Raw genomic sequence first — 13,804 nt, forward strand, 5'->3', positions numbered from 1 at the left:
AGTTTCATGCCTCAGAGCCTCTGCACTTGCCGTTCCCTGTGACTACAACACCCTTCCCCACCTCACCCGGGTGCTGAACACCTGGTTGGGTCTAGGGACTCTGCTTAGCCGTTTCTTCCTGAATGACCTCCCATTCCCCAAAGTCAAGCAGAACTGGCCCTTCCCTCGTCTGCCTTGTCACGCACAGTTAACCACGGCTGTGTGGTGAGCTGTCTACACATTCGTCTCTCCTGTTGCCCCGTGAGCCCCCCGGGCAGGGACCGATGTGGACTCACCTCGTTCTCCATAAGTATCATGTTGCCTGGTGTATATGAAACGTCCATAAATGTCTGTTGAATGAATGAACTTATCTGAAAGTTCGGATTCGTTTTCATGTTTAAAACTGTACAATATATAATTATTTAAATCAAGCATTTCATCGGTAGACGCAAATTGGAGTGACCCCAGGGGCAAGAAAATAACGGAACAGTTCTCCGTGGCTGACAAAGTTAGGAGCTATTAGCTCAGTCCAGGGCCTCCCCACCCCGCACTGCTGACATTTGGACCGGATGACTCTTTGTTCTAGGAGGCTGTCCTGGACACTGTAAAGTGTTTAGCAGCTTCCCTGGCCTCTAGATGCCAGTAGCAGCTTCCCAGTTGTGACAATAAAAATGTCTCCGGATCTTGCCAGGTTTTGCCCTGGGGTGGGGTAGGGGTGGGGTATCACGCCCAGTTGAGAACCTCCGGGCCAGTCGTTCAATAGGTTTTGGTGCAGGAAATATGCCCTTTGCTGCCTTGACATTGGCAAAGCCAGGCTCCTAAGAATTTGCAAGCCCAGTATTTCTCCAGAGCTCTGACAACCAACAAAGATCCCCGCGCCACAGGCAAAGCCGCTGGCCACTGAATCAGGATTTTGATTGCTACCAATTTTTTAAAACGCTCTCTGAAAGTTCTGCTTCAAATATTTATGGCGTCTGTGAAATGGCCCTGGAGAGTGAGTGGTCTTACTCAGTTTATAACTCCAGCGGTGATTTATTGACCTGGGAACTGCGGCTGATGCTTTGTCTAAGCTCTTGGTGCAAAGCCAGGATCCTCTCGGGGCTCAGGAGTTCGGGGGATGGTGGGAAGGCGTTGGCTTGGAGGACAGGGCCGGTCATTCCGCCTCTTTCCTGCAGACCTTGCAGAGGGAGCCCTGGTTCCCCAGGGACTGCAGCCGGGCACATTCCAGGGTCAGGCGTCGTTCCCGAGGGCCCGGGAAGCTGGAGGGAGGAGGACAAGGAGACGGTCTCTGCTTTTCTACGTCCACAAACCCCTCCCATCCCCCATTCTACCCAAGGAAGAGATGGCAGCAATACGAACACTTAGTGAGCACTTTCTGCGCCCAGCACCTTCTATTATAGTTTGCGGAGACACAGCCATCAACGCTGTGTGAACGGAGACTGGGGAGGCGGAGGCTCGAGCCCCACGTCATCGAAAGGCCTGACAGCCACCGATGGTCTCCCCATAGAGTGATGTCCTCTATCAATTTTGTTGTTCACGGTGACAAGAGAAGGTGACCTTCCCGTGAAAAGGAGATCAATGTCTGCTGGATGCCAACCTCACGCTCCCTTCTTTTTTTTTTTTTTCTCTAAGCTCAACCATAAAATGATGGTGACATGTGATAAAGTTAGTTACTGCCCTTCAAAAATGACCTCATTTTGCTTATAGGTCACTAACCCGCCGGTGTAGCTGTTTAAAGAGTTCGTTTTCACCGCAGGAAGCTCTTACCCAAAGCCAGCCCAGATAGATGGCTTGCAATCTGTTTTTCTGCAGGCCAGAGAGCTCGGCTCCTGAACGCCAGTCACGACCGGACAGAACCAAGGCCGCGGGTGAAACGCAATGTTGGGACGAGGACGAGGTGACTGCATGACCTTCTAGAGAACAGCCCACCGGCCCCCTCCCACCTCCTCATTATTTATCCAAATTCACCCTCCAAGGCCTCCTCTGGGCCAGGAAATGTTAAAGCATGGGAATAAAGACACTTACACTGACCCTTCTGCCATCTCGTTATAAAGAACCAAAAGTATCCTGTGGGCTTGAAAGTATGTCCAATAGAGTTCTGATCCAGTGGCGTCTACACTGTGGTGAGAACTTCGAAGAAGGTTGCAGAACACTTGAGAAACTCAGAACCATAAGATTAAGAGGCACTTCAGTTCATCCATTCATTCAACTGACACTCCTACGGTTTCCTGAAAAGCTTTGCTGTGAGTTTCTGGCCAGTAGCCCTGAGAGCAGACGCTGGAGGGTTTTTGTTTCACATTAAACTCCAGACTGGAACGCCGAGGGGGGCAGGAGAGACAGCTCTTATCCGCATCCCCTGCTCCCCGGAAGGCCAGCACGATCCGGACACGTAATGACCGAGCGCCAGCCCTAGGGCCGGGCTGCTCGGGCTGGAAGCCCAATCCTGCCTCTCACGAGCTGTGTGACCTGGGCTAGCTGGTCGCCTCCTCGGGGGCTCATCTCCTCTCCTAGGTGAAGCAGGGCTGATGCCCAGGTCCAGCCGGAGCGCCCGCTGTGAGTGCCGGATAAACTGACGCACTGCACACAGGGAACATTCAAGAAATGGGGGTGGGGTTTCTTCCTCAGGTTGTTCTTGTCAACACCGCCATCAAGATCTCCTAGACTCCTCTCCCCTTTATGCTGCAGCCGCGTTTAATTGCTTGCCTTCCCTCAGGGCTTCGGGGGAGCTGGCCCCTCTGCCTTTGCAGGCCTTGCTCCCTGTGCCTAAAATGCCTTCTACCTGCTTTGTGATAAGGTAGGTCAAAGATCAAAGGTCAGACGTAATTTCCCTAGAAAAAGATCAAAGCTGGAAAGAAGTTCTCATTACTAAGCAATAAGCCTGTAGGACAAGTAATTCGAAATGAAAGTCACCCACCAGGAAAAAAAAAGCTTAAGAAGGTCAGTAACAATGGCTGTCATTCACTGAACACCACCTTGCAGCAGGCGGGACGGTAATTACATGATGTGCACGATTTCATTGAATTGCTCCAAAGACCCTGAGAGGTAAATATCAACTCCATTTGTTAGATTAAAAGAATTCATATAAGCATGAAGGCAGGTGAGAAGCCACAGGAATAAAAGGCAGAAGAAAACCAATAATAAAAGGTTGAGATAAAATGCTAAGAATAAGATCAGTTTCCCCCTGAGCGATGGCTGCTTTTATTCCCCTTGAGCATCTCTTGTGTCCCAGACATGTATTCAACTCTGCTTACCTGATTTTATCCTCACAACAGCAGTAGGTGGCATCATCCCCATTTTATAGATGAGGAGACTGACGCACAGACATAGTAAGTAATCCTCCCCGCATTACCAGAATTACAGCTGAGATTTGAGCTCAGGCCTGGCAGACTCCAAATCTCATAAGTAAAATAGGTTTTCTCTGGGAAAACAGAGTGCTGCTCTGGGTCCAACTGATTAGGACATTTTGGACCAAACCTCCAGTAAGTGCAAGTAGGAGAGTTGGACAAAATATAGCAAAACAGCTACTGAAAAGCATCTGAGAGCTACAAAGACTGTGAGGATTTGTGGGACTTAGATTTGAAACAGGAAAGAAGCCAAGAGGAGCTGGTGCAGAACTGAAGGCTGTATCTCCCCTCCAAGTGAAGGCAGAACTCATGTGTGAGGGAGGCAGCTGAGAGGTGGAAAGCTAAGCAGAATTTTTGACAGCCTCATGGGGAGGGCTGGGGCCAGGGGAAGGACACTGATAAACATTACAGGCTTTTGCTGGGGACCTGGAAAGGCTGTGCCCTAGGAGTAAGAGTGAGCAAGAAATAAAGCAGGTCTCATAAGTACTAAACTCATCTCTGAATCAGTTCTGATGTGAGAAACAGAGGAAGTCCTGTCTGGGTGAAAACACTCTCAAACAGAACCTCAGATTCTGTCTTCAAGTTTTCATGCGTGATGTCTAGCACTCGGTGAAAATTACCAGACACAGAGGACGCAGTTTGACAAAACCACAAAATTAAAAAACATAATAAAAAGAGACTAGAAGGGGGAACCAGCAGGGAGCTTTGTGGTGTTGGTCATTTTCTAGTTCTTGACCTGGTGGTGGCTTTAGGGGTGTGTTTCACTTCATAACAATTCACTGAGCTGTACACTTTCCAGTGTATCCTTTTCTGTATGCATGTTGTACTTTCAGTGAAAATGTTTACTTAAGAAATTAAGTGATTGATGTCCTCTCACCTTCAAAGAATCCAGTCGAGCTGTCTGTACTGGCCACTCAGTCTCAGGAATAGGCCGGGACTCTGAATGCAAAGGTCTTTGGAGGACACCGTCCATTTCGGGATCCAGGAGGTACCTCTGAACTAGAAGAGAATATTCTCAGTCAAGCCTCAACCCATAAATCTACTCTAAAAATCAACAAGTCTCTGAGCCTTTTTCATTCTCTTTCATTTCCTGATCCCCTTAGCCCACAACAGAGGCCCTCTTGGATGCCTCTGAACTCTCTGAGTGCCACATCCACACCCCTTTGATGGTACTATCATGGTCTTGGGGTACCTTAGAAAACTGCCTGCTTCACCTTCCATCACACGGCTGCAAGCTCCTTCAGCACAAGGACCACCACCTCTGCAGGGCGACACGTCTATGTAAGTCCAACACCTACCTGGGGTCTGGCGCAAGGCAGCCTCCCAGAAACGCTAAATGAGTAAGTAACTAAATCAATCTAGTGCATTTCCTTCTTTTAAAAGTGAGGAAGCTGAGCCCAGAGAAGGGAGAAGACTTGCACAAATTAGTGGCAGAAGCAGGACCAGCCTCTTTTTATGCACCTCCAACTGTGAAAACAGAAACCAACCCAGACTGTGGAGATAGGAGATGAAGGTACAGGAGGGCAGGCCCATCCTGCCCAGCAAGAAACTGAGGACAGGTCTCTCTTCTTGTCTGTTGGCGTCTGGCAACATGCCAAGAACTAACGTTTCTGAAAAAGGTCAAGTTATCTTCCTTTTAAAGAGGAGAGTCTGGGGCTCAGAGAGGTTAATGGACCCATCCAAGGTCATACAGCTAGTAAGAGCAGAATCTAGTCGTAAGAATCGCCAAATGAGCAATTATCAAGAGCAGCTCAGTCATATAACGGTAACGCTGTCCATACTTTCTTCACTTTTATTCTGAGCACCTGACATCAACATAGCCCTAAGTAAATCCTTGGGCCCCCCAGCACCCCCCATGCTGACAGTACTCTGCCTGATAAAACAAGGCCCAGGGAAATTCTGGCTGGCCAGAGAGCATCTTAGTTTTCTTTTTAACAATAAAAATAATAGAACAACAACAACAAAATCCCCCATCTAAGGAGGTTACCATCTAAATAACCATGGTGTATTTGAATTTATCTTCAAGCCCAAGTTGCCATTCACCTACAGACGTTCACTTGCAGTCTATCATCACAGTCACCCAGTGCATTCCACTTCCTACCCTTTTTTTAATTTAGTAGAATGCCACCATTTCTATGCGACCACATGGCGCGTCTCGGCATCGTTTTAGTGGCCGGTATTTCATACTCAGCGAACACACGGTAATTAACAATACCGGAGTTTTCCCCACGATTTTTCACTATTACAAATACCCTGGCATGAATACACTTGTCCACTGGGCTTTTCCACACATAGAATTATTTACTTAGGATAAATTTCCTGAAGTGAAACTACCGGGCTGTGAGCTTGGCCACTTCTGCAGCGGCAGTATTTTGCTAACGCGTGGTCCTTAGGTAGGGAAGTGAAAATGCAGAGCCACGCAGGGAAGAGAGGGCGAGACGGCGGGGTCTGGTCTCTTTAGTCGTCTGCACTTGACCGTGGGTGTTTTCCTACCCTGATCCACCTGTCAGATTGTCCTGCTGGCCTGGACTGTGTCTGAGCACGCAGGCTATTCCCAAATGAAAATCGCACTGACCTCTCACTACTGCTGTCTTCTCAGAGCCGACGTCCAGGTGGTGGCTTGTCTGGAAGAAAAGACATCTCGGCACTTATTCTGCGTGACACAGGAGGGAAAGCCTTACACAGATGACTACAGCTGGAAAAGCTGCCCCCACCAGCCCTGCAGAAAGTGCATTCTAGGACCAGATCCGCTCCTCCCCCTGTGTGCGAAAATGCAGGCAGGACCCCTCCTTCCTCCACCCACAACCCTCAGGGGAGTCCAGGATTTGCTCCTAGGGAATACAGGCACGAGGAAAAGCTTCCATTTCCTTTACTCCGAACTGAAGCTCCAGACAGAGATTGATAAATGTGTTTTTAAAACTGCTGTTCAAAGAGCTGGGAAGCCGGGAAGAATGAGACAGCTGGACGGCAGAGCTTTCAAGAGGAATTCTCTGCACCCCGGCGTGGGCTGGTTGTCCTCCTGTACCCCACAGCGCATGTCTGGAAGAGGTGGGGCGGCAGTGGGAACTTAGCTGCTCCGCCCAGTGACCCCCAATTGGTTCAAGAAGAGCAACAGCTGAATCTTCAAGGCAGGTCAGAGTTGACTCCAGAGCAGCAGCCCAGGTCTTTCTGCCTGTTGGGTTTTCCGGTGAGAAAGGGGCCCTGAATGCAGGATCCTTTTGATACCTCTTCCCCCATCTCCACTGTGTCCTTTAAGTATTTGCACCAGCCACCTCCCTGCCTGCAAGAACGCTTTCTCCTTCTCCAGTGAGCTTCTATGTATACATCAATACCTAAATCAAGTGCCCGCCCCCACCTCTGTGAAGTCTTCCCTGATTCCACCTGCCTCTCCCATAGCCCCTATACGCTGCACTGTGACACCTGGGCTCTGTGACTGTCCCTCTAAAATGGAATGACTAATCCAGTGCAAGGGCATGGATTATGGCCCAACCATCTTCCAATGCTACTCCAATCCCACCACCACTTACTGGGAGCCTTCAGTACCAGGCCCAGTGCCTGTTCTCTTACTGTGCTAACTGTTCTCAGAGCACTTCATTTATATCCCCTAAAACTGTGTCTTCAAGTACCATGACCCTTCATACCCCAGGGCCTTTGTACATGCAGGGCTCTCAGCCTAGAGGGCCTTCACTCCATCCTTCCAGCTATTAAAATTCTTTTTTTATCCTTCAAGGCCTAGTTTGGGTGCTTCCTCCTCCAGGAAGATGTCCCCTAGTCAGTCTCCCTCTCTCTGCTCATGGCTATGCCTCAGATGAACGCTTTTGTCTGCACCCAGGTTTAGAGTCTGTCTTATTAGGTGCAGACTCCTTCAACTTGAAAATGAGATTTCGTTGACTTTTGTATCCACAAAGTAGCCTCATGGACACCAAACTGACTCCTGGGGGCACTGAATTCAGCAAGTGATCTGAGATCTAGAGCTCTTTCCCTGCCTTCCTGCTCCTTTTTTATCCCGTCGGCCTGGAGAGGCTCGGAGCCAGGCAGTCTCCGGTTGAGTCCTGGCTCTGACACTTACTGGTTCTGTGGTCTTGGCCAAATCAGCTGAGTTCTCTGAGCCCTGCCCTCTCCATCTGCAGAATGGGGCTACTAATATACTCCTTATAGGGTTTTGTCAGAATGGAATGAGAACGAATGTTTACTAAACGCTCCCCACAGAGTGGCAAAAGGGCAAAGTCTCGCCCTACGCATCCCACGCCCCCATCTCTCTCCCCAGGTAAACATTTGGGGGAATACTCAAAACTTCCTAAAAGGCGGGAGATAAAGAGAAAATAATTGCCCAGATCCTTAGAGGTGCAGACCTGGGGTTGCTGGTTTGATGAATTAAGGGAGTTCAGGGCCTTAGTCTCACTGCTCCCTGCAGGATGAGAGTCCGTTCCCGAAGGCCCAGAGAGACAGCTTGTGGGCCAACACTCAGAGGAGAGCGAGGTGTTTCTGGGACGTGGAGCAAAGAGAAAAAAGCAGGGCAAGAGGGCGTGGAACTGGCAGCTTCCTGGCCAGGTCGTGTGCATGTCTCCAAGGCTGGGGTCTGGATGACCCTCTGGTGCTGGCACACAAGACCCTGACCTCCCCCAGCAGAGCAACACTTTGGTTCTGCCCAAAGGGACCCTACATCTTCTCTGAGTGCTTTTATGCGATGGCGCCATGATGGGCATTTGATGTCAGGTCTTGTTCAACCCTCGCAGGGCCTTACAAGAAGTCTGCACTTCCCACCCCTTGCAACCAAGGCATGAGAGAGTGGACAGCTTGGGGAGGCAAAGGCTGAGCACCAGGGCCACAGGTGGCAGGTCTGCGGGATCTAGGGTGTCTTGATCTGCCAGGTGAATCTCCATGCCTGGAGAGAGGACTGGAGCTCACATCCGAGGAAGTGCAGGGCCAACCCATCCACTTCTCCGATGGGTCTTCCACTTACTGAGCTGACCCAGGCCAGACTCCGGCGGAGGTTGGCCAAGCACACAGCCACGGGCAGGAGGGCACCCCTGTTCTACCTCCCTGGGGCACCCAGGCATCTGCCTCCAAGGAGGGGATGACGCCCACGTACAAGCAACAAAGAAGGCTTCTCATTCTTGGCTTGGGAATGACAACAGTCTAGGTCCTGTGAAATTCAGAAAAAATAGGTGTCCTGGGGCGGGGGGGTCGGGGAGGAAGCAAAGGGGCCCTGAGAAGATGCCCTGAGACCCGCCCAGTCAAGCCAGTCTGGGGGCTGGGGTGGAACTGAGAACCCCCAGAGAGGCTTTAGGAACCTAAGAAAGGAAGGAACCTGCCTTCCCCTTGCTCCTGTCTCAGCCAAAGCCAGGGAGGCAGCTAGTCCCAGTGTTCCCAGATGAAAGACACCGGCGAAGCCGGCCAGGCTGACCTCATGGAGCCCCTCTGCTTCAGGACCAGCGCCCGGGCTGGAGAGAACCAGCAGAGCTGCAGGAAGCACGCCAGGGTGGATGCAAGACTGACCCACAGACAGCGGTGGCCCAGACACCAAGGGGTGGGCGGTACAACGGCTAAGGAAGATGGCAGCTCCGAGGGCTGGGCAGCCCCCATCCATGTGTCTGTCCTTGTCGCTTAGTGGTGTGCACTGAATGTCTGTGTCCCCAAAACTCATAGGCTGAAAACTTAGCCTCCATGGGAAGGCATTTGGAGGTGGGGTCTTGGGGAAGAGTCCTCAGGTGGAAACTGCCATTATGAGAAGCAGTGTGAGAGCGCTGGTTTTTCTGCCCACCACATGAGGACACAGCATGAAGGTGGCCACGCACGCAATCCATCCGTGCCGGCGCCTGGATCTCTGACTTCTAGTCTCCAGAGCTCTGAGAAAGCAATGCTTCCTGTTTAAGCCGCCCAAGCTGCTATAGTTTGTCTTCCTTCCTTCCTTCCTTCCTCCCTTCCTTCCTTTCTTTCCTTCTTTCCTTCTTTCCTCTCTTTCCTTCCTTCCTTCCTTTCCGTGGGGAAGGGGGAGGTAACTAGGTCTGCTTATTTGTTTCATTATTAAGGTTTTTTTTTTTAATGGAGGTACTGAGAATTGAACCCAGGACCTTGTGCATGCTAAGCACACACTCTACCGCTAAGCTATACCCTCCCCTCCTGACATCACCCACCCAACCAGGGTGAGAAAAGGAAGTCGTTGGAAGCTGGACACTGACCCCAAGCCACCACTGTGGGCATGTGCACCGTCTTACTGAAAGGGAGCTTTGGGAGCTCAGATGGACCCTGGCTCTGAACCCCAGCCTGCCCTCCTCCTGCGTGGACCAGCTCTTTGATGACCCCGAACCTCAGTCTCCTCCTTGACGACTCTGAACCTCAGTCTCCTCCTTGACAAAGTGGGATGTTGGGAGAATGAAGTGAGTGAACCATGGAAAGTGCTGGCTCAGGGAAGGCTCTGTAAGTCTCGGCCGTCATCACCGCTTCCAGTGAATTAACGAATGGGCCGGGGCGCCTGTCTTGGTGGGCCCCCCCGCAGCCCACACCCCGTCCCCCCTCAGATATCTGTGGTTGGTGTGAGCTCCCTCCCAAGCAGAGCCTGAGAATGTGGGCCTCCCGGGGCCCAGGGCCTCCCAGAGGTGTTTCCGTAAGGCCTCACTCGCAGGCACGCCAGCCTCAGGGCTCCCAGGACCCGCCCTCTCCGCTGTGGCTCATCCCACCCGAGCCCATCAGTGTCTGCCCAGCCAGCCGGGCAGCCCTCCTGGGCTCTGAGCCAGAGCCAGTGTCTCCATCGGGAACTCCATCTGTGTTCTCTGAGACGAGAATCGGCACCCCTAAAACCCACTTCCTGCCCGCCTGCCAGCGGGAGGAGCTGCCACCACTGCCACGAGGGTCTCCGTGTCCCCAGAGCTCCGCTCAGCGACCTGGGCCCTGGGAGTTCATGGCCAAGCCATCCAGCTGCGGACTCTGCAGCTCAGTCTAGCCCACACGCCCGTGGGTTCAACCTCCTAAAGCACATCGGGCCTGTTCCAACCCCTTCAGCTGCTCCGCACTCACTGAAGAACCAAGTGCCAACACCCCCGCTGGCAGCCAGGTGTTCGTGACCTCCCGTCCGGCCTCTCGAAACTCCTCCACTCAGGACCCCCCTTACTCCGGCCAGCCTGGGGCCCTCTTCGTTTGTTAAACACAACACCGGGTTATTTTTTCACTGCCTTACATCTGCACACTGAGGACTGGCCCTCCAGCGACAAGAGGGACTGACTCACTGAGGGCCCCGTGTGCATGTGCCAGATCTCCTGCCACCGCCCACGGTCCCCATCACGCTGCACGGGGGTCGCAGTAGCCAGGACTGCGCAGAATCCTACTGCCAGGTTCGGATCCCGCTCTGCTTCGGCCAAGTGACCTCATATATCAAGTGCTGAGCTAGAAAGCCACTTACAGATGTGACTTTGGGCATGACTTATAACCTCTTTGAGCCTCAGTTTTCCCATCTGGAAAGGGGGCTAACAATGGCATCTTCCCCACAGAAGGACTACCTGAGTCTCTTACATAAAGCACCATGGTAACTGGTACATGGAAGTGGACTCTCCTAAGGCCACAGAGCTAGGCAGCGGCAGAGCTAAGATTTGAACCCAGGGCTCCTGGATGTCAGAACTCCCCCATTGCCTTGACAGCTGCCCACACCAGGCCCAGGTTCCTACCCCCCGGGACATCCCTGCACAAGGGGCTCTACAAGTTATCTCGATCCATCCCCACGTCAATTCTGTCAAGTGGGCTGTACTGTTCCCATTTTATGGACAAGCAAACTGAGGCTCAGAGTAATTCAGGTCTTGCTCAAGACACACAACTACCCAGCAGAATAGTCAATCTCTGTCTAAGTCCTTTCTCCTTATTGTAACTTACGATGATTATTTCTCTCCTTGTCTTCTTGTACATTTTGGCCAGTCTGGTTCACCATTTCTCCCCAGCGCCTGGCACCATGCCTGGCTCTTGGCAACAGGTGTTCAATAAATATTTGTGGAATAAAATGCAGAGCCAGGTTTTTGTGATTTGTGGAGGGCATGGTGAGTTGCCTCCCAGGTGGTGGAACTGAATTGTAAAATAATGCAAAAATGGGTCACAGCAGATTAAAAGTCACGGAAGCTCATAACTGGCCGTGGCCTTTCATAAAGTCTGGGGCGGGGACACCCTAGCCAAAGGGAGGCATGTCCAGGCCCAGGAGCAAATCTCTATGGGAAATGAATGTATCAGGTGGATGAGACCATTAACCCTCTCTGTTCTTATTTCAGGCTCCCAAATGACCTTCTGACTATAAACGTTTATTGACTTACAAATGAACAAATGAATGAATGGACTTGACTTTCCAGATAATTCCACTATTGAGAAAGAATATGCTGATAGTTTTCCATCCATCATTTCAGTATGAAAAGCCTGCCCATAGTTCTGGTTCTTAGAGGAAATTAACCAGTTAGTCTTCAGGTTTATACCTCAGTCTCTGTGAATTTGGTCAATAGGAGTCAGCCTGTCCAATTCCAGTGAACAAATTGGTTCTAGTTTCAGAGCCTGTAAGACTAAGAGCAGCCCTTGGAGGGTAGAGCTCTCACTACAATGATGACACCATCTCAGCAGACAGCCAGTCCCCCACCCAGGTGACACCTGCTGCATCCAACAACTTCCCTGGAACTTTGCTTTCAGTCCTGCCTCAGCTTACACACAGGGACTATGCCAGATCCCTAGACGAGGTGCTGACACTCTCCCCATCCTTATTCTGCCTCTGAAGAGGCCTGAAGCCCTCAGGCAAAGGGACAAGTACTGGACTGGGAGTCTGGGGATCTGGATCCAAATTCTGTCTCTGAACCAAGTTGCTGTGGCCCTGAGCAGTCCCTTTTCTCTAGGTTTCCACATCTTTAGCTGTGTGGTGCTTTGGACCACAAGACACCTGCGACTCTGGAGGCTGTGGGGCAAAGAAGGGACAGAGAGGGTTGGCCTGCAGAGGCCAGGCTGGGAAGGTAGAGGAGGAAGGCGCAGACCTGGTGCTACACTGCCAACAGTGGGAGCCCTGAGGCCAACTGAGCGATTCTGGAAAACAGGGCTGGCTGTGTCCACAGCAGCAGCTGCATTTCGCCCTCGCACCATCAGGAGCTGAGCTAGTCCGGTGCAGGCGCTGCTGGCTGCTCCCCAGGAACGGGGTTGTTCGCCCAAGTGTGAGTGTATCTGTCTGTGAGCACGAGCAGGCTCAGCTCAGCACCCGCGAGGGCTGCGTGCACTCAGATGTCCAGGTGCTGTTCAGAGCCAGGCGGAGACCCGGGAGTATCTTTATCAAACCTGGGTCAGAACTGGCATCCCTCACCACTTGTGTTACCTGGGAGCTGTGTGACCTTGAGTGAGTCTCCCAACCTCTCTGAGCCTCTGTCTCCTCTTTTGTTGCTCATTAGCAGAGGAGATCTTCATTTGTTTAGTTTATTACTTCATTCATTTAACAAATATTCCCTGAGTGGCTTTTCCGTGCCAGGCACTAGGGAGACAGAGATGGTTATGAAATGACCCTGGCTCCAGCAAAGAGGAGCTGACAGAACTCCCCCAACAGCAGGAGGGAGATCCTCCTATGTGCCATGTCACGCACATCTACGTACAATGAAAGACAGGGGCGAGGGCGTATGGCTAACCCTGTGGTCTGTAGGACCCAGGGCAGGCTCCTGGGCAAGGTCACATGTGAACTGTGCCCTGAAGGATGGATGGGTGGCTGCAGGTCAGACAAGAATCCTGCCAGAGGAAGTGGCAAGTGCTAAGGTCCTGAGGCACACATGAAAGAACCATCTGGTGAAACCATTGTCATGGTGCTTGTTTGACACTGAATGAAAGTCATAGTATTTGCCTGTCTCCTGCATCGTGTGTGTAGTGAGCACTTTTATAGGTTAAGGATGGCCAGATCACCTCCCTGGGCCAGCCCTGAGCACAGGTTGTCCAGGGTGTGTTTCGGGCAAGGTCAGTGGACAGAGGGAGGGAGTGAGGGACACTGCAGGTCAGGCAGGTAGGTGGGCAGGTGGATGAGCCCATAGTCCCCACAGGAAGAAGAGCAGGGCTGTCTGTGGGGATCTACCTTTGGGTCCCTGGGAGCCAGGAAGGTGGCTGCGTACTCGGCCAGGGCCGCGTCGTTCACCACGCTGCGCGCCATCTCGGAGAGCAGGTGATTCACCGCCCCATGTCTGTGCAGCTCCCGCAGCAGATGTGTGATCAGGTGGTTCCTCTCCAGGCATTTCTGGACCAGAGAAGCCAGCTTGGCCTGAAAGGGTGGAAGCAAAGAGGCAGTCAGGTGGGTTCATGGTTGCAGAGCTCCCTCAGGGGCTGGATGACTGAGCTGGGGCAGCGGGGCTGGGGCATCGGCTCCTGACTCCATGTCACCAGCCCTGTCTTAGCTCAGCCTCCACCCTGCAATCCCTCCCTCCACCCAGAAGCCACAGCTGGCTTTGAAAACAAGCAGCCGCACTGCTGCCCACCTCTGGGGGCTCCCATACTGCTGT

At 52.0% G+C, this 13,804-nt stretch overlaps 1 protein-coding gene across 1 annotated transcript in view; it reads right to left on the minus strand.

Annotated features, from left to right (window-relative positions):
• Positions 1–939: 939 nt before the first annotated feature.
• C2H4orf50 (chromosome 2 C4orf50 homolog) overlaps positions 940–13,804 on the minus strand; it is a 54,549-nt gene continuing 41,684 nt past the window's right edge. The window contains exons 12-15 of the mRNA XM_072948740.1: positions 13,384–13,566; positions 5,899–5,947; positions 4,201–4,322; positions 940–1,238 (exon numbers count right to left, since the gene is read on the minus strand). Coding sequence (XP_072804841.1) covers positions 993–1,238; positions 4,201–4,322; positions 5,899–5,947; positions 13,384–13,566 — 600 coding nt within the window. The 3' untranslated portion in view covers positions 940–992. The remainder of the gene's footprint in view (positions 1,239–4,200; positions 4,323–5,898; positions 5,948–13,383; positions 13,567–13,804) is intronic.

Source organism: Vicugna pacos, chromosome 2 (genome assembly GCF_048564905.1).
Source record: "Vicugna pacos chromosome 2, VicPac4, whole genome shotgun sequence".
Lineage (NCBI taxonomy): Eukaryota > Metazoa > Chordata > Mammalia > Artiodactyla > Camelidae > Vicugna > Vicugna pacos.